The sequence below is a fragment of the Oreochromis niloticus genome, linkage group LG4 (genome assembly GCF_001858045.2).
Source record: "Oreochromis niloticus isolate F11D_XX linkage group LG4, O_niloticus_UMD_NMBU, whole genome shotgun sequence".
In the NCBI taxonomy this organism is placed as follows: Eukaryota; Metazoa; Chordata; class Actinopteri; order Cichliformes; family Cichlidae; genus Oreochromis; species Oreochromis niloticus.
In genome coordinates, this window is record NC_031969.2 from 15909100 (window position 1) to 15929417 (window position 20318).

Sequence of the window (20318 nt, forward strand, 5' to 3'; positions counted from 1 at the left end):
AACAGATTCAAACTAAACTGACGACACATTGCACTTTGATATGATGTCAGTTAATATGTTTTTTTTCTTAATTTTTGTTTTCAAAAACAGAAGAACATTTGGAAAACAGTACAAATAGGAAAATATTTGCGGAAACAAGACAAATTACCAAAAAGACTAGGTCAGCTGGATATTAAGATGTGACTCTTTGAGATGTTTAATGCATGAGAGCAAAAGCTGAGGCTGTGTTTAAGAAGATCAAGAAAGAAAATAATCAAAGAGAAAATACAAATTAATAAATAACTTGTAGTAATAATGGATATAACAATAACCAGATTGGCAGCCTGTCCAGGGTGTACTCTGCCTCTCACTCTGTGACAGCTGGGATATGTTCAAGCTATCCGTGACCCAGAATTGGATGAGTGAAAGAAAATATATCTATCCATGGATGGATAACAATAATTATTATATATACAATAATTTCTCCATTTTTTGATAAATAAATACATTATTGTAAATGTATTATTTTATTAAAGTTACAATGATAAGGAGGAAATGTATTGGTGAGAAATGTATTGGGGTGACACTCCTGAAATGATTCTGCATTTGTCCTACTTCCCTTGCACTGAAGGAAACTTAAAAATATATATATTTATGTATAAAGGAGGCATGGTCAGAGGCCCCTGGGTAACTTAAGTGGGCAAGACCAGAAGGCCAGTGATAATGTTTATTTCTGTATTAATGACTTTGCTCAGTTTTAATAGTTACCAAGGTTGACATTAGGGGGCCAATTCCAGTCAGAGGGGCCCCATAAGGAGGGGCCCTGTTTATCAGATAATCAGCAATCAGTTAACTTCAGTAACACAGATGAAGTCACCGCTGAACACATGCCTTGCCTGTTATTTTATTTCAGACTGAATATGCTGAAAGTATGCAATGTAAATCAAAGTAAAACAAACTCACATTCAAATCTTAATGCTCTACATCAGATTATTACCAGAAGAAGAAGCACTGAGTTGAAATTCATCAGCAACTTTCTTACATTTTTCTTCAAAAGGTTTAAAATTGGTATAAAATGTATAAAAAGGTATAAAACATTTAATATTAATTAATTTTTGTTTAATATAATGTGCATAACATTAAATAATTAAAACTCATAAAACATTTTTTTTTAAAAAAGAGGCTTTCCAATTTCATATGATGGATTATGCATAAAAAAATAGATTTAGGCTGAAAGGTCTATTGCTTTATTACGTATTCAGGTTGTGTATCATGTTTTTTAAAAGTAACTATGTAACTAATTACTTTTGAAAATAAGTAATGAGTAGAGCAACCGGATTAGTTTTTGGAGAAGTAATCAGTAATTAGTTACTAATTACTTTTTTCAAATAACTTGAGCAACACTACTGCTGACATTTGAGTTAAATAATTCCCAGAATACCATTTGAGACTGTTTAATTACGTAATGTTGCTTTTCTCCTTATCTTTGCTGACCGGGTCGAGTGAAATTATTAACATTAACATTGTGGAATATTATCCTTATAGGTACCCACACTGAAATACGCATTTGGCAAAAGCACATGAACAGAATAGTGCGATGTTTAGGTGCCAGATATATGGAATTATTATATTTTCAAAGTATATATAGTGATAGGGTTTTCTTGTTCTTATGATGATGTCCACGTTTGGGGAATGTGCTCTTTTGATGGCGTTTATTAACAAACATGTGATGACATGTTTTTGCGTTTCTGCGTGTAGTCTGTGTCCATTCGGATTTTGATTTCGCTGTGTCTCCAGCTTGCAGGGTGAAAAAGAGAAAGAATTTATAGAACAGAGCACTCTATAGATAGGCTGCTATAAATAATGCCACTGCACGGCTTATAACTGTATGCCAATTGGGCAAATATGCCTGTATAAGTATGATAGGTTTCACTTATTTACAGCCAACAAGGATGCGGCTTTATCGCTACTTTATATGCGCCCGCGGAGTTCACTTAAGTTAAATAAGTACACACACACACACAGAGAAACATATACACATACACACGGCCTACTTCCCCCCCGATTCCATAGTTCATTTGCGGAGAGGGAGAGAGAAAGAGAGAGAGAGAGAGAGAGACAGACTAATTCCTCCACGCAGTCTGTGCCAATGCGCAAACAGTCTACGCCGTGGGATAGGTCTCCCCCAAATTGAGGCTGCGCTCTCAACGATCATGCGATTGAATGACGAGCGCGTCATGCTTGTCTTCCTCCTCTGCTGTTCGCTGCGATCGGTGGCTCTGCGTTCCGCAATCCCCTGGGATACTGTACCGCCCTCGATGGCTCTGCTATCGCCGTTCCGCTCCCACTGAATGGCTGCCCGGAGTGAGGAAAAACGAACCAGCGCTCTGCATCAGCTTCCCAGCGAGGGGGTGAGTGTCTTGTTCGGCCGTCAGTCGGTCGGTAGGGTCGTCTGATGATCCACCGGCGGCAGCGGAGGAGTGGAGGAGGAGAAGAAGGAGGAGGGGGTGGGCACCGTTAGATTTTTAGGGCTGATGGAGGAGGGGGGGGACAGTCCAGCAGCAGCACCACCAGCAGTGGGGCAATTAAAGTTTGGGATAAGTGCGCGACTTTAAGGAGAAAGCGTGTCCAGGCTGGCACAATCTAAACTTTCTATCGCCTTTTTCAGCCTAACAATAATAATGATAATAAAAATTTAGCCCGTTATCAGCAGCGGAGTAGAACACGTTTAACTTAACGAGCCTCACAAAACATGAGAAAATTCAACGGCAGTCAGTTTGTTTCTGTCTCTATCTTTTTTTCTTTTCTTTTTTTTGGCACGGCAGCTCTTGTGAGCGCCGGCTGCAAAAGAATTGTGCCTTGTTGTGCTCCCCCCGCCAACCACCCCCCCCTTGCTCCGTGCCGCACTGGTTCCGTCTGGCTCGCCCTCAGCTGCTGCGTGTCCTGGGATGACCTGTTGATGTCGGTAGAATGGAGAATGGCAGGGGGAGCGATTTCCCCCGTCGCCAAAATATTTAAATAAGCAACATTTTGGGCCTGACTAACCGGCGTCGCTGCACGGCTACCTCGTCCGCTCGGCCAGTAAGTGCTTTGTTTACCTTTGTGAGTGCGGAAATGCTTGACATTGTGCAGCTGGCGCTGACTGTGCGTGAGGTGGATGGTGCGCCGGGCGAACCCAAAATATTTTAACTGTGGCGTTAGCTTTAGCCGTTAGCCACCTCCCATAGGCCGTGCTGCGGATGGAAGGAGAGGGCAATCAGATATTTAAACGCTGACAGCCACTTGGAGGAGGGGGAATGGAGGGGGGATAGGGACTCCCGAAGTGGCCCGATTCCTGTAAAACTACTTTAGATTCGCCTAACCGATTGCCATTTGAGGGCACGTAAACAATCGCATGCCATCCTGGGTTCCCCCTTAACGCATCCATGCTGTCCCTACCTCCCAGTAGCCTCCCGGCGGGGTAGGCACGGATCGGACACCCCCAGGTGGGTTAAACAACTCCTTATCCTCCACGCTATTTGGCAACACTTTCAGCACAGAGGCACACACATTAAAGGGAAAAAAAATCAGAAATATGAAGTTAAAAAAGTCTGTTTGTAAAACAATCAAAGCCTTTTTGCTGTGAGGATAAGCAAAAGTCAGGCCTGCCAGGAGCACAGCTATGCAAGCATGGGCGCATATAATGAGGAAATGCCTATAGAGGGAATTGTGTGTGCCAGCTGCATCAGGGGCTTTTCCACATACTGATCTGAAAGGTTTGAACCAGCATACGAGTTTGGTGGAATAAGTTTCAAAATTGGCTGAAAACCAGTCCATCATAACACAACTGGGCCCCCTTGAAATATTCTAAAGGCTGCTATTAAAAGTGTAAGGTCTTTAGTATGTTGTGAGTATGTTTGACCTACTTTCCTCCCAGGGCTGGCTGGTATGAGAGCTAAGCTACAGGGTTAGTTGGGGTGAATTTCATTTGCTCACGCTGTTGCTGTTGCACTCTACTGTATATATTTAAGGACCTGAGATTATTCTTCTCATCAGGCCCCCGCTGCCCCTCCTTAGTGCACAGGGCCACACACACATGTGCGTGCACACGCTCGCATTCTCGCTCACTGCTGGGGCAAACTGTGCAAACACACCCCTGCTCTCGGCCCAGCGTTTGTGTGTCTTGATGTGCACGCATGTGTGCTTACTGCGGCTCGCCAAACTGTAAACAAGCAGTATTGTCTAATGTCTGTGTGTGACTCAGTGTGCCTTTTGTGGGTTTGTTTGAGTTTGTGTGTGTGTGTGCGCATCTGTGTTTTAGTATGAGGGAGAGGGGAGCTTGAGTGAGATGGAGACAAAGGGAGCATTTCTCTTTACCCTGGAGCTTGGCGAGGTCCCAAATGAAAGGCTTTGGATATGATGGGCTGGCTCGCTCCAACCCTCATCAGTCAGTCACACTAAAGTTTGCTTTTTATGCCTCTCACAGGGTGGGCTTCAGTCACTTTGCTCTCAAATTATCAGATAGTATCTTACACTGATAACGCTCTATGTGTGGGTGCATGTAGGTTCAGCAAGCACTCATGCAACACTTTTAAGTGGTAATATATCTCTGCATCGCAGGCCTGTACCCTCATCTGCGTGCATAGACATACTTATGACGGGCCTTGTGCTTTAAGTAAGCACGAGCAGTGCAATGCCATGTAGGCTGATCAATGGATCTGTTGTTTGCATTGCTCTTATTGAGGGTACAGAAGGCATATACATGCATGTGAATGGCACCACCGAAATTGCTGTTTATAGAACGAGCTATCGCAAAGCATAGCTGGTGTAATACCATCGAAGCATGTTTACATACCTTCACAGTATCAAGCGAGTAATGTAATATACCCCGCTTATAGCCCTCATAGCCACAGCAGAGGGAACGTTGGCTCATTTTAATTTAATATTGACAGGCATAATCTATCAATCTTAGAGCGGATATGGGGCAAAAGGGGGGGCATGTTTGCCTTTGACTGTTGACTGAAGTGAATGGAAACATGCTATGCGGTTTTTGTTTAGGCCACACACACACAAACACGCGTTTGCACATAGAATACCAGAACATGACCCAGTTATCTGAGGACACGGGATTTTATAGCTCACAGAAGACACAGAAAATAAAAAGGCTTTCACTGAGCCCCCCGGGCACCAACAGCTACTGCAAGGCTGAAGTGATGTATAGGATTAATGAAATGTAGATTATCCTGTGGAAGTTTCAACAAAACTTAGTTTGAAATATCAGAGTGCTGCGAGCCTGCCAATACCATTCGGTACACTGTGCGAAGGAGAAAATGTGGCCCATGTCGTTTGGGTTTTTCAAGAGATGTATTGTTTTAATTGAGGGGAACCTTCCTTTAACAGACAGGCATTTCATTATGAATACTTTGGCCTAACGGTAATAAAACAGGCCAGTTAGATTTGCTCGGCGTTTTATTGCACTGTGTTAATGTGAGGTTCTGACATTCCTCAGCTGTTTAGCTTCTCTTTGAGCTTTCTGTCTTTTAACGTAGCTGTGTTACATTACACCTTCTCCTCACACTGCCTACGGGGGGGAGTCATCACTGCAAAGAAACAAGATGAAGCTGAAACATGTGACAGCAATCATGATTAAAGCGATGTAACCCACTGAAAAGTGATTCACAAAGAAAGTTTATTATGTATCAAAATGTCACATGGAGATCTACTCCACAGTTGTCATATAAATATTCTAATTCCGAGTTCTTTGGCACATCAAAGCGAGATCTGGAGACGGCCTTTCAACATATTGTTTGTAGTGGTGCAGTCAAAGGTCTCCTAACTGTTACCAGTTGCAAGTATAGTGGCGGCCCTGCTCTTTTCTGACCAGCCTCACGGTCAAAGTTTATCCACATATCAGCAAGGCCAACAGGAAGGAGCTCAAACTTGGTAAATCACGGCGGTTTTCACATGCGATCATATCTTTGCCTGTTATCGCATGTGGCCTAGCTAAAACATGCAGGAGGCAGCACCCGAGGCATCCACCTTCTTAGCATGAGTTTGCCAATTACTTATTACATATTAGAAGTTCTAACATGGAGCGCAAGTTTAGTTTAGTGTGGTCTCCTTATTGAACAGGCTTTCAGTTAAAATGTATGAAGAACTGGATTGTGAATATGAAGTATGAAGTTACCTGAATTAAAACAAAAATCCTGTGCAAAAACGAATATCACAGCCATCATTATTTGGGTTGGTTTGATAATAGTTGTAGTTGTTTTATATGAAAAAGGTCTGATTCTACATGTAGTTTGAGTTGGGTGCTCTTCTGTATCATGGGAAAAAAATTCAGTGGAGAAAAAGAGCGTGTTTGGGGGAGTGGGAATTTGGCTCAGTATTTCCATATATGAAGTCAATCCTGTTTTTCAGTAACCAGCATTTGGATCTATTCACTTCCTCTCTTCCTCATTTGTCCTCTTTGTTTGTTTCTGCCTGTCTCTATTCATTCCCAACAAGACCTTTTGGTGGTGTGCGTAGGCGCACCATGGCCCAGACCCTCCAGATGGCGATCCCAAACTTCGGCAACAACGTTCTAGAGTGTCTGAATGAGCAGCGGCTGCAGGGACTCTACTGCGATGTGTCCGTGGTGGTCAAGGGCCATGCTTTCAAGGTACTGGTGCACTGTTTTTCTCCTTTTCACTCAACTGACTGAAGGTCGTGGTTATAATGAAGAAGAAAAGACCCGAGTGTAAACAAAAAGTCCTCTGGCAGTCGTGCTCCATGGAAAAGGAACGTCGTTATTCTTCAGAAGAACTGCTGTTTGGACATTTTCTTTTTTCTTTTTTTATTTGGTGATGGTGGTGGGTGTGGGGGGGAGGGAATGTTGCAACATGTAACTTTTTGCAACAGAGGCAGATGATGCATCCACATTTGTGCAAGTTTCTATCTCTAGTATATAAAATGTTATTAATGTTTGGTTTAAAGATTGTTTTACAGGTTTTCTTTCATTTGCTGAGTAGTTTGAATTGTCCTGTCCATTAGATACAATGTAATTTGTGCATTGTATTCATTCCTCAGTTAAGTATTAGCCTCTAAGGATTTTTTTTACCTTCTCTGAGATCTTTCACTTTGAATAGGACCTTCTTTTTCAGGGACATTGAAAGAAATCGATTAGTATTTTAAAAATGAAAGTACACTGAAGAGCTACTAAATAAATATATTAATAAATCATTGGCTGGGTGTAGAAGCAGTTTACCAAAAGCTGTCAGAAGGGTTAACAATACAAGAAAACAAAGAAAACCCCAATAATCATATAACCCCCTGTGAGCAAGGGCTTTGGCAACAGTGGGAAGAAAAAACTCCCTTTTAGCAGGAAGAAACCTCCATCAGAACCAGGCTCAGGGAGGGGCAGCCATATGCCTATTGCAGTATAACAAAGGGAGGATTGAGGGTCACCCAACCAAGCCCTAACTATGTACTTTATGGAAAAGGAAAGTTTTAAACCTAATCTTAAAGGTATTATTTGTTGTTTTTTTTAAGAAATGAAGCTATACCGTGAGAAAATAAATTCTCCAAAACATCTCACTTGCCCTTGGTAAATCATTATATTGTTATATGGAAAATCATTTTTAAATTATATTTTCTTTTTCTTTTCTTTTTTTTTTTTTCTTAGGCTCATCGAGCAGTTCTGGCTGCTAGCAGTTCTTATTTCCGGGATCTCTTCAGCAGCAGCAACAACAACAATGGCGGAGGTGGCGGAAGCAGTGAGGCCAGCCCAACCGTAGTGGAGCTCCCGCCGGCCGTGCAGCCTCAGAGCTTCCAGCAGATTTTAGCTTTCTGCTATACAGGCCGTCTCAGCATGACGGTGGGGGACCAGTTTCTTCTCATGTATACTGCCGGCTTCTTGCAGATCCAACAGATCATGGAGAAAGGCACTGAATTCTTCCTCAAGGTAAAGCTAAATAGAAAGTGAAGTAGCAGAAAGCCTAAAGTCATTGTTGCATCAATTTGAACTGGTAAAATACAGGTTATTTGAGATTTCTGTTTTGAGACTTTCTGCAAGGTAAGATCTATCTATTTGCTGACGCAAAGGTGATATATGCATTTATTGGTAGGTATCCTCCCCCAGCTGTGACTCCCAGAGCCTTCATGGAGAGGAGGCCCCACCTTCAGAGCCCCAGAGCCCTGTAACACAGACCAGTAACGGTGCAGCCCGGCCCACCTCCTGTCTGACGCCGCTCCCTCTGGTATCACGAGTTAAGACGGAGCAGCCAGCGAGCCAACCAGAGGCAGCCACTCCTTACTCAGTGGTTTGCACTCCTGTAGCCAAGCGACTATGGGAGGGGGCAGCACCCGAGATGGAGGTGGGGTAGGCTCAGGGGGAGGAGGAGGGGCCAGGAAGGCAGCCCGTTATTCCCAGGAGGCAGTGCGGGGAAGTGCTATCCAGAGCCCCGGGGGTCTCGGACTGGCTGTGGGTATGGGTGCTACCACGACCAACCTCGTGGGAATGGTGGCCGGTGGTGGGATTGGCGGCGGTGCCAGCACCAACGGGAACTCTGCAGCAGGGCTTATCATGTCAGAGGGCGCCAGCCCTGGCACCCTGAGTACCTACGCTAGTGACTCACCTATCAGCTACCATGATGACGAAGAAGAAGAGGAGGGGACAGATGAAAGTGCTGAGGAGCAGTACAGACAAATCTGCAACATGTACACCATGTACAGTATGCTCAACATGGGAGCTGCAGGTAATGGACAGAATAATTGTAACAACACATATAAATATATCTAGCTGAAGTTTTTCATTACATGTTTGTATTTTTTGGGGTTTGTGGAGACATTGTAATAGCACGAAACATTCACATAAATATATTTTTATAGTTGATTCGAAATTTTTCCATATGGTGATTTTCTAGCTGCTGGTGAGCGTGTTGAGGCTCTACCAGACAACACGGAGACGCGAGGTCGGATGCGTGGCAGAGATCTTTCGTGTCTTCCCGCAGAACTTATTGCCCAAATAGGCAACCGCTGTCATCCCAAACTGTACGAGGAAGGAGATCCTGCTGAGAAACTAGAGTTAGTCTCAGGTATGTTTCTCTGTGTGTATATGTGTGTGTGTGTGTGTGTGTGTGTGTGTGTGTGTGTATCTAAAGACAGCAATATTTACAACTAAATTTAAAAAAAAAAGAAGTTCAAAATGATTAGATTTGGGAGACAAAAATATCCAAATTTCATAGAGTTGTCTTGGCTCGCTGTCTCCAAAATGTCAAACTTAACATGAGAAACCTGCAGGTGGGTGATGGATGAAAGAAAAACTGAAACCCTCGACCTTTACACTAAAGGGAATCCAGAGGCTCTGTGATGCTGTCAGGTGGGGATGTTTTGCTTTTGTGGTTTGGGTCTGCTTGTGTCTTTAGAGGCAAGCAAGGAATAAGAAAGAAAATGCCGTGTGTGATCTCCTTTTTCTTATGATGAAACATTTCCTGTTGGGAGTGGTCTTCTCCACCCATCTGTAGAGCGCAAGGGGTCACTGAATAGTTTGAATATAAAACTGATGTTCACTGTTTGGCTTTCAAATCGCCTCTTCTCAGTCGAGTTGAATTGGTTGATGGTTGATGAGAATCAAGCATCTTCTACAACCATCGTCAACCATCAACAACAAAACAGGAAAAATCTATTTTCTAGTGAAGTACCAGAGACTGAGAATCTAAAGTGCAGCATAGCTTATGTGGTGGCCTGATACTGTTGTTGGATTTTCTTCTTTAATTTGTTGTTTGTCCATAGGTGTCAAAACAAAATATTTAGCATGTGGTTTGTAAAAAAAATAGAAAATACTTTGATTCAGCTACGAGTGTATCAAAAATGAACTCTTTACCTTGATCTAAACTACAGAAATCATAGATACATTTATACCAGACTGTCGTTGGGTCATTATCTCATTCGTAAATATAGCCAAGCTGCTTCAAATCCTGCTTATACTGTGCTGGCAGTGTTTTAAGAATTCTTGTCATGGTGAAAAATTGAGCTGTTCCCAATTAGATGATTTCCAAATGGTTTCACATAATGGATCAAAATCTGACAATATATTTCTGTGTTCATAATTTAATTAGTTTTAACAAGATATCTAACACATCTGACTGAAATGCTTGTAGGTTGTAGACAGTGTTGTATCTCTCTCCTGACCTCCTCTATATTGTTATGCATGCTCAGTCCTCCTCCTCTATACACAGTGACAACAATTTGAACCAGTGTTGAGTCTACAGGTGGGAATCACCAGATACTCCACAATACAATATTATCACAATACTTCACTCTTGGTACAAGGTTACTGCAATTTTTAACATTTTGTGACATGCTGCGTATTGCAGTGAGATATGTTGTGATTTATCATGTTTTCCAACTGCACATTATGTCCCTAAAATCAAACTTTGTTTGTATTGATATTATCCAATACGATAAAGTTATCTCATTTCAGTTATTTATTTATTTTTTCCTTCAAAGTTAGATTGTGAAGCAAACCAACACTGTCATGGTAAATGGACTGATTCTTATATAGCGCTTTTCTACTCTCCCGGAGTACTCAAAGCGCTCTATACAACACGCCACATTCACCCAGTCACACCCATTCTCACAAGCACTTTATCTGTAATTAGTGCTTTTTCTAAACTACATTCACACACATTCATACTCCGATGGATGCATCGGAGAGCAACTTGGGGTTAGTATCTTGCCCTAGGATACTTGACATGCAGACTGGAGGAGCCAAAGATCGAACCACCAACCTTCCGATCAGTAGGTGACCTGCTCTACCTCCTGAGCTACAGCCACCCCTGTCACTGAATTATTGAAACTATTACATTTGCATTCAGCAACCTTCCTGTTCCATATGAGTATAACCAGAATACAGCCAGCTGGCAGTCAGCTGAGTCGAGTCCCCACGAGTTATCCTTCTTCATAAAGGCTCATTCAGACTGATGGCAACATGTTGGAAATCTGTCTGCATTTCTAAATTAAAAGTTTCTGCAAACCTTCAGTATTCTCTCTGAGGGAGATTGCTGTCAGTCCAAGGCTGGCTGTGACTACTTGCAGAAAGGTTGCTTCCTGTCAGATGACACGAGCCTGCTTCTTCGTACTATATTGATATTTGGTATCCCTGTATTAATACAATATTGCCACACAAAATATCACGATACGATACTGTATCTTTTTTTTTTTTTGCCCAATTTTAGTTAAGTGAGTGTTAAGTGACTTAACATACAAAAATCCTTCCTCTGCAAATGGTCAGCAACAAGGACTGAAAATGAATAAACAAAGAAGCTGATGTCCAAGGAAAAGTAGTTCTTCAGAAAGCCGGAAGAACTATTGCTCAAGACCACGTTAAAAAAAGTACAAGTCTGGCTCCTTGGAAGCAAAAATAAAGATAAAGAAATGAGCAGCTGCTTAAGAGTTTTGCACAGTACTGCATATATCAGAAATATGTTATCAAACGAACTTATCTTGTTTATATATTTATCCGATATCACAAGGGCAGCATGGTGGTGTTGTTGTTAGTACTGTTGCCTCACAGAAAGAAGGTCCTGAGTTTAACTCCAACATCTGGTCAGGGCCTCTCTGTGCGGAGTTTGCATGGGTACTCAGGCTTCATCCCACTGTCCAAAGACATGCAGTTAGTGGGGTTATTTTAATTGATAATTGTGAAGTTGCCCATGGGTGTGAATGTGAGTGTGAATGGTTATCTGTCTTTCTGTGTTAGCCCTGCGACAGACTGGCAACCTGTCCAGTGTGTACCCTGCCTCTCACCCCATGATAGCTGGGATAGGCTCCAGCACCCCCACAACCCTTATAAAGATAAGGGGAGGATGGATGAATCTTATATAACATAAAATAAAAATAAATATATATTTTATTTTACTGTTGTTTTTAGGTGAAGAATTTTATCTGCCTCAGTCTGCAGTCTGGAAATCAATGACATTATGGTTAAAGGTAGAGCTGAACTATTAAATATATATATAGGCAGTATACTATAAGGTCTAAATAGGACAAGGCAGGTAGCACTGATATATATTCATATCTTCAGAGGACGCTGTCCTCAGATGACTGAGATTGGCACTGGCAAGCAGGGCTGTATTGCACATGTGACTCAGTTTGTTTATGTCAAGGACATACTGTGACTGTGCGTGTTACCTTACCAGTGGGGTTACACACTTCACTCTGCAGCAGCATGTGCCTGTGACAGAGCAACGTGAAGCAAGTGTTTCAGGGTAGTTTTATACTACATTTGTAAAAGTCAAAGGAATAAACTGAAGTAATGAAACCAAATCAAACCTCAAAGCTGTGACATTTAACTGGCGCACAGGCTTCTCTCTCCCCACCCACAGCTGCAGTGTGATATGAATCAGAGCTGTCGCTAGATAAACAAACTCTCCATTCCAGTAACCGAAAGCGAAGATCCTGACTGTATCATTGCTGTACCTGACCCACAAAAGTTGAAGAAGGGAAATGCCATAAAACGAGATAGGAGATAATCTCAGTAGATAATCTATAGCGATAATAAATGGTCTCAATTCTTTCTGGATTCTTTGCAGGTACTTCTGTGTATATATCACGAGCTCAGCTAATGAACTGTCATGTGAGTGCAGGGACCAGACACAAGGTGCTGCTGAGGAGGCTGCTGGCCGCCTTCTTTGACAGGTTTGCTTCTTCACTTGATTTGTCTGGGTCTATTTATGCAACTGTTTCATGCAAAGCGTAGTTTTAATATAGAAATTAAAGTTTTTTTGTTTTGTTTTTTTGGTTTTTTTTAAATCTGTTGGCATATGAAGGATAAATCAACTATTTTTGTGTTTCCTCTGTTCTGTCTACCTCTATCTTATTTTTTTTGATGTATCAGGAACACTCTGGCCAACAGCTGCGGGACAGGCATTCGCTCATCCACCAATGACCCGAGCCGCAAGCCCCTGGACAACAGAGTGCTCCATGCAGTCAAATGTGAGCGTACATGTTTTGTCTGTCTGTGGGTGTTTGCCCACAAGCATGCAAACAATTTGCGCATGTACTGATGGAGGGGAATGTACATGCATTCACACTGCATGCACACACTGTGTATTTACATTGTAAACTAAGCCGTATCATAACCGTAGCTGAATTAATGAGTTAGCTGTGTAATGTCTCAGTTTTTCCTTTCAGGTACATTTAAATAGTAGTAATAGTAACAACAATAATATTAATCTTTATTAATACTTAGTAATTTTTTTAAAATCCACATTACAACGTGCCTCACAGGAGCAACAAAATAAGCATAGTTTGCGGGGTTTTTTTGGTTTTGTTGTTTTAAAAGCATAAATAAGATAAAGCATGCACAAATAGGAGATTATTTGCATTGGTATGATTAGTGTTTGGCGATTACTCTGTGACCGCTAGATAGTAACATTCACCCTGAAATCAAGTGTTGACATCAGACACACCAGAACAAAGATATTGTCCTGCTTGTAGTGGGGTGGTTATTTGTTCAGACGTTTTATAGCTTTGAGTTTTGAGAGTTGCCCTTTTTCTTTACAGCTGTGTACTTTTTCAGTAAAACCCTACTGAAAGTGGAAAATCTATCCATGCTCACCATAAAATCAGATTTAAAGACATGTAGCTGTGAGCGGGACTCGTGACATCACTACTAGTCTGAAGCCTGTGTTGCACAACACACATAATACATTGTGAACAGCATTTCAGCAGCACATGAAATACTTTCAGCAGTCTTTTTATGTAAAACTTAAACAAAAAAATATGTATGTTCATGTTTGCAATCGAGGGCTGAACAAAAAATATATTTTTAGAGCTGTTAAAGACAAAATAATCATATTTCACTTGTTTACTGGATCATACCAAACTAAAAATGGCCATGCATCACATGACTGGTTGTAGCTGATGGAGTTGTGGAGTATGCCACGTCGTTATTCTGCCCAGTGCAGAGCATATTTACTGTGGTGTGAGCCAGTAAACAAGTTAAATGTGACTGCTTTGTCCTTGTTGACTTGAAAGTTTACATTTTGCTACTTTTTCACATTTAGTTTTTGCACTACATTAATTGGATCTTGGGTTCAGTATTCTGCTGAGGGTTTTGCCATTTGAAGCCTGACCTCGTTTTAGAATTTCTAACAAGGTAACAGAACTACCTTCATTTTTATTATTTGCAGAAAAACATCTCCTGCCCAAAATATTATGCAAATCATAGCATTTTTGTCTTTGAACATGCCTGGAGGGGATACTCTATCATTCTCTTGGCACCTTACATGTAGGTGATGTGCCAAAACCGCTGTGGGTGAAAAACAAAGAAAAAAACAGACTGTGCCACCCGTTACTTAAACCAAGCAATTTCTGTTTCAGTAGTGAATATTAAAAACATTCCCCTGAAGTAGATTTTCACCAGAAATCAATCAGCAAAACAACTGTTGCTTTGTTGAGGTCACGCCACATGTGCTGGGGTTTTCTTATGCATTTTGCATACTGTAACTTTAGCCAGGATAATAAACACTTAACATGAGAGACAGCTGGATAAATAACTTGGCTGGTGTTTATAAAAGACTGCGATTGTCTAAAGTGTTTCAGTTGAATTTTAAACCGAGCGCATAAAGTGTTGATTCGCATATTAAATAGACTTTCTTTTGTCAGTCATAAGACGTTTTCACATATGCTCTGCAGCCCTGATCATTTCTAGAACTTACTCAGCAGAGGTGCTCACGAGAAGGAAGATGTCCGATCCAGTCGAGTTGCAGCGTTCTTTAACTTGCGGAGATTGTGTAATATCAAACTGTGCCAATAAGCAAATAACACAAGTGATCATTTGGTACACGCACGTAATAACACAGGAATATTGCCTATTGGTTGTCACTTCTGCTGCCTCCGCACTCTCTCTACAGCCATTTCCATCAACTATGCCACACAGAGTAATTCTAATAGTGTGAACACCTCTAAAGTAGGCTGTTTCATGCTGTATGCTACATATAAATAGGGACAACTATGGAAATATCCTCATCTGATTCTTTTGAAATTGTCTGAAGTTTTTTGTGTGTAAATTTCTATAGAGATTGTCGCGGTTCAAACCAAAAAGAAAAAGCCATAACTGTAGTCATTTCCTATGCAATGTAACTCTCATACAACAGGCCTCTGTGTGCCTATTTGTCCATGAACTCCTCCTATACAATCAGGAGTTCAGCAGCCAAACCTGGCACACAGGTACGTCTTAGATTCCTGAAGGTTTTTATCTATATCAGCCATTGTGACATCATCATGCTGCCTAGGAGCCACCTACATACAAATGGGTTAATATGATCGATTTTTAGCATTTCTACATTTATACTCCTTCTTGCAACATTGTATTGTTTTCATTCTATGACAGCAGCATCTAATTTATATCCACAAAACTTGAATATTAGGATATATGTGATATATTATGTTGCCTGGCAACAATCTAAATTTAGAGCAGGACCCAAGCATTGCAGGCGATCCATAAAAAATTGTCTCACTTTTATACTGTCAGTCCCATATAATCCGATATAGTCCTTAAATATATTTATTAACAAATCTATTACCCCTTTTAGGTTTTTTTGCCAACATCACAAATAGATCAGATCATACTGTAGTATGTGCATGTACTTAGAATAAATCCATCTTCATTCAAATATTGGTGAAAGTGATGCTTTTGTCTGTTTTGGGTAGAAGACAGACAAAAGGATCTGTCAGTACACTCGTGAAATTCGTTCTTGTCTCCAGTCACATCATAAAAGTGTGATCAGCCTAATTATTTTCCCCCTTTTTTTGTCAGTTTATTGCCAGAACTTTGCAACCAGCTTCAAAGAGAGCGAGATGAACGCCATTGCAGCCGACATGTGCACCAACGCCCGACGTGTGGTCCGTAAGAGCTGGATACCTAAGCTAAAGCTACTGATGGCGGAAAGTGACGCCTACTCTGCGTTCCTTCCCGATGGTGTCAAGACAGAGGAAGACGCCCTGGGGGCGGATCCAACCTTCGACCCTGCCTCATTGGAGTCCGCCAGTGGTGCTGGTATGGAGTCGGGCGGCTCTTCAGGTGAATCGCTACCAGGTGTGGGTGGGGATGGAGGACCGTTATTTTGAATGTTTGGTGACGCACATACCAGTATTCCCCAGTTGCGCTTGCCTCCTCACTCTTTGGCCCACGCTGATCTCTCACATCTTGACTGTCTATACTACACTGTTAGGGTCAACAGTTGTTGCCCTGATGTAACCAGGACTTGAAAACTTAAATTTTTTTTTGCTTTGACTGTATAATGGAGGTAATCAAGGAAAGGAAGGGCATAAGAGGGTCTTTAGTTGTGTCCTAACTGCCCTCTGCCTCCCCTTGTCTTTTTAAGGTGTGTAAGCGCATCCACTGTTGCATATTAAATACATTCCCTGAGGTGCTGGTGGTTTGGGGGGAGGGCAGGGAGTCACCGGTGCAGCCTGAGGAGGAAGAGATGGCTGGATGGACAGATTTCCAGGAGCAGAAGTGACGGGTATATTGAATGTAAGTGTCGGTGGCATTTTTCTCTATGCAAACCTGACAACTTGTATTCCAGCCTCGGGAAAGAAACTAAATTTCAAAATAGATACATTATTAAAACAAAGTAACACTACCTGTTCTTCCTCCTCTTGCATCTTCCACTGATCACCCTGCAAGTATTCTTCAGCCTCACCTCACCTTTCTTGAGACCAGAGAATCTCACTCGAGTGTTTCACTGTGTGCTGTCTTATAGAAATATATCTCATCTGCCTATTTTTTTTTTAAATTTTCTTTGCATGTTTCTCTGTCTGTAAACTGAAAAGTGATCCAGAAAGAAGGGTGAAAGCTTTTTACTCAGAAGATTGTAATGGGGAAAAAATTGAAATTTGAAGGGCAACAGGTAATCAAAGATGGTCATATTTTTAGAAGACAAAAACTATATTTATACAAGTGCCCATGCCTAGAATGGTGTGAGCAAAGAGAGCAAGAGGGATTGTTTTAAAATCTCAGTATTCAACTTCTATTGAAAGAGGGCTTGTCAAGTAAGGAAAAGTGCTATTTTTGCAGGAGTACAATAATAATAATGAAAGGAGTCTTATCATAAGAACCTCAGTCATTTATTTTTATCCTTATTTTACAGTGAAAGTGATGGAATGAGCAGTTGAACTGCTAAATTTGACACATTTCATCTTTTGTTCACTATCTTTAAAGGAATAATAAGACTGCTTCCGCTGGCACGACTGTGACTATGATTAGCATTTCTTGTTAGGTTGTGAACCTGCAACATTTGCCTCCTTTGATACAGCATTGGCCCACAGTTTTGAAGATTACTTTTGGACATTTATAGGTTACATTTATCTGACAGCTCTGCTAGTTTAGCCTTCGAAGAAAAATTACTAAAAGAAGGGAGGAAAAAAGTGATGTTCACAAGAAATAATTGTGAAATGAACAAGTGCATCTTTCAAATCTTGACGTCAATAAGCGGAAGCTGGTGGGCACAGTGATGTCACAGGGAGGCAATGCTGCTTGAAGCAAAAAGGTTTTAATGGTACTGTGTGTGTGTGTGTGTGTGTGTGTGTGTGTGTGTGTGTGTGTGTGTGTGTGTGCGCGCTTGTGTGTGTGTGTGTTCGACATAGTTCTCTGGTAAGAAAGCCAAGTTTGTATTGTGCAGATGTGTCGTTGGTGTGTGGCCTATTCATGTATGCAATGCACCACCTCTTTAATCTGGAAATTCAAAATGAGTTTTATTTTGAAGTTTGAAATGATTTTGCACCTTCCATGAGCGATAAGAGTGGTGGTTTCTGCACCTTATTGAGAAGAACTAGTAGTTCATGCACCTTTTGAGAAGTGTTGTGTAGCAATCAAACCCCTTAAGGTGGAATTTGCCTTGTTTTTTGTTTTTTGTTTTTCTTTCTCCCATGCCTGCCTGTATTTGTTGTTTAGTAGTGGCACGAACTCCTACTGTAAATAATCAAGAAGACTGTTGAGTTGAATCCCAAGTGTTCTTCTTTTTTTCTGTTGCTGAATGTGTCTGATTTAAGAAATGTCAACAACTGACCTTTTGTATGTGGAAGTTGGTGTTTGCTAGAAACCTTCTGAATGCATGTTAATCTGTTAAGGACGGAGGTCAGTACAGGGGATTCATTCTTACATTTGCAGGTGGAAAAACCGGAAAGTAGTCCGGGTCTGACTCGGAATGTGTTCTTAACCTGATACGTTCGCACGGACAACTGATTACTTTCTCTTTCAGGAAATCTTTTTTCCATAGAGGTTCTATTTTTGTGTAGAGAGGTAGAGTTTGAAAGCCAGGAAGATGCCGATGCTTCCTATCGAAGGCAGTTAAGTCTTACTGAAAAGAAATAAAATGACTAGTGGCATGATAGAGATTCTAGCTCAGCATATTTTCATTATTGTTTCAAATTCTAGGTTGGTTTAGGTGGGTGATACAGTATATGGATGAAACATAAATGCAGTACCTTGTGAGTATTCATTAAGGGTAATAACAAAGAAACCTCAGTTTTGCATTTGACTGTAGATGCCACATGAGCACCCCTCCCCCACATACCTCAAGTATCTTTGAAGACTGTTGTGCTTCCTGTCCCTTATGCAGCTGGTGTCATGTTTCACTCCTCCAAGTTTATTCATGCGCTTCATAAAGGCAAAGCAGTGGTTTATGTTTGAGCTGAATTATAATATGTAGCTTTAATTTGTGTAGAGGTTTTCACAAGATGTTGTTTCACATTGTTTTAAGTACGACAATAATGTTTTTTTTTTCAAATCACCAGACTTGCCAGGCATGTAAAAGTTGCCATAATCGGCTGAAAAGTTTGCTTTATTACATACTATTACTCAGAAGAACTGTCAGTGAATCTCCAAATAAGATAAAATATGACCAATTAAGATTTCAACGTGAGAAACACGTTTCTGTTTTTTCCCACAGTAATCATATTACTCAGTGACCCACTGAATGACTCGTACTGTATTGTGAGTCATTAACGAGAGCTCAGCTTCGCCAGTGAATTGGTGTCAACTCTAATGAAGCAGCTGCCCAACCCGTATACGGAAATGTCCCCACTGCACCATTGACCTAGTAAGATTATGCTGCTGTTACAGCTTCAAAGCTTTTACTACATATAAACAGTGATTAGCGCCCATGTTGCCATCAGTTCAACAAGTTCAGTTGAAATAAAATGTGGTTCCGGGACATTTCAGGGGTTTCACCCTTAAGTAAAAGTTCACTGACAGCCAAAAACTCCCTTATTCATAACTTGATTGCTCAGTCCTCCATCATCACTAGGTATGTGGGTGTTACTCGGTTTTAATTTGTGTTCTTTTGAGAGCTCTCTTGCTTTTTGTATTGCACATTCTAAGCAATTTCTCTACCTTTCAGCATACGTGTTTACACTTACAAAATGTAGACCTACACACTTGAATGGATAAGGTGTGGCATGGCATTGGGAACCTTTTGTCACTAAACAGTACATATATAAATATGATTATATACATGTATAGATAAATACTGTATATTATATATAGACGCACACATAGATTGTTTGTTGTGCACTCGCAGCATGAGGTATATATTTACCCAGATACAATGCTTCTCTTCACAACCTGTGCAGTTATTGGTCTGCCCATGTCTTTGCCCCTGCTCTTTGCCCTCTGTAACCCTGTAGCACCAGTGGACCTCCTGTACTGCTCATCCTCCTCTTTCTGTGTTCCAAGTGCCAATAACTTTGTGAAAGCCCTGTAACTGTGACCCAACATTATCAAAGGTAATTGCACATTAACAACTTTAAGATAAATGAATACAAATCATAGAGAAAATGTCAAGAATGGAACAAATAATGAGTATCTTAATAAAAGATTTGTAACAATTTCTCCAAGACTCCTCGTTTTTGTGTTTCATTAATTGCTTTAATGGTGTTGCCTGCCATTTGCTCTCATGGCGTTTGCTCACTGGTGAACTTAATTGAATCTTACTTTATTGCAAATGATTTAATGACACAGCTCTGCAATGGTTAGCACTACTGTGGTTAGCACAGCAAGAAGATGCTGGGTTCAAATCTACCGGCTGGTTGGGCCTCTCTGTGTGGAAGCCCACACAGAGGCCTGGTCTCCTTGCATGGTGTCCTTGTGTTTGTGTGGGTCCTCTGCATGTTAGCCCAGCTAGTGATTCTATATTTAATGTAAGCGTGAATGTGAGCATGAATGGTTGTCTGCCTCTCTGTGTTAGCCCTGCATCAGTTTATGAAGTGTTTTATTGTAGAAGTGTTTTAATGTAATTTATTTAAGCACCTAATTAATAATAATCATAAACCTAATTTAAACTCATTCTTGGATGTTTCTTTACAGTTACGCT

General features: G+C 41.1%; 1 protein-coding gene across 1 annotated transcript; it reads left to right on the forward strand.

The window, feature by feature from the left end:
* The first annotated feature begins 1462 nt into the window (after nucleotides 1-1462).
* nacc1a (nucleus accumbens associated 1, BEN and BTB (POZ) domain containing a) lies at nucleotides 1463-19837 on the forward strand. Its single transcript, XM_005457689.4, is given in 9 exon segments — nucleotides 1463-2390; nucleotides 6466-6619; nucleotides 7622-7900; nucleotides 8064-8306; nucleotides 8309-8693; nucleotides 8862-9032; nucleotides 12531-12636; nucleotides 12836-12933; nucleotides 15761-19837. Coding segments are annotated over 9 exon segments (1935 nt in total). The 5' UTR covers nucleotides 1463-2202; the 3' UTR covers nucleotides 16072-19837.
* Nucleotides 19838-20318: the final 481 nt, after the last annotated feature.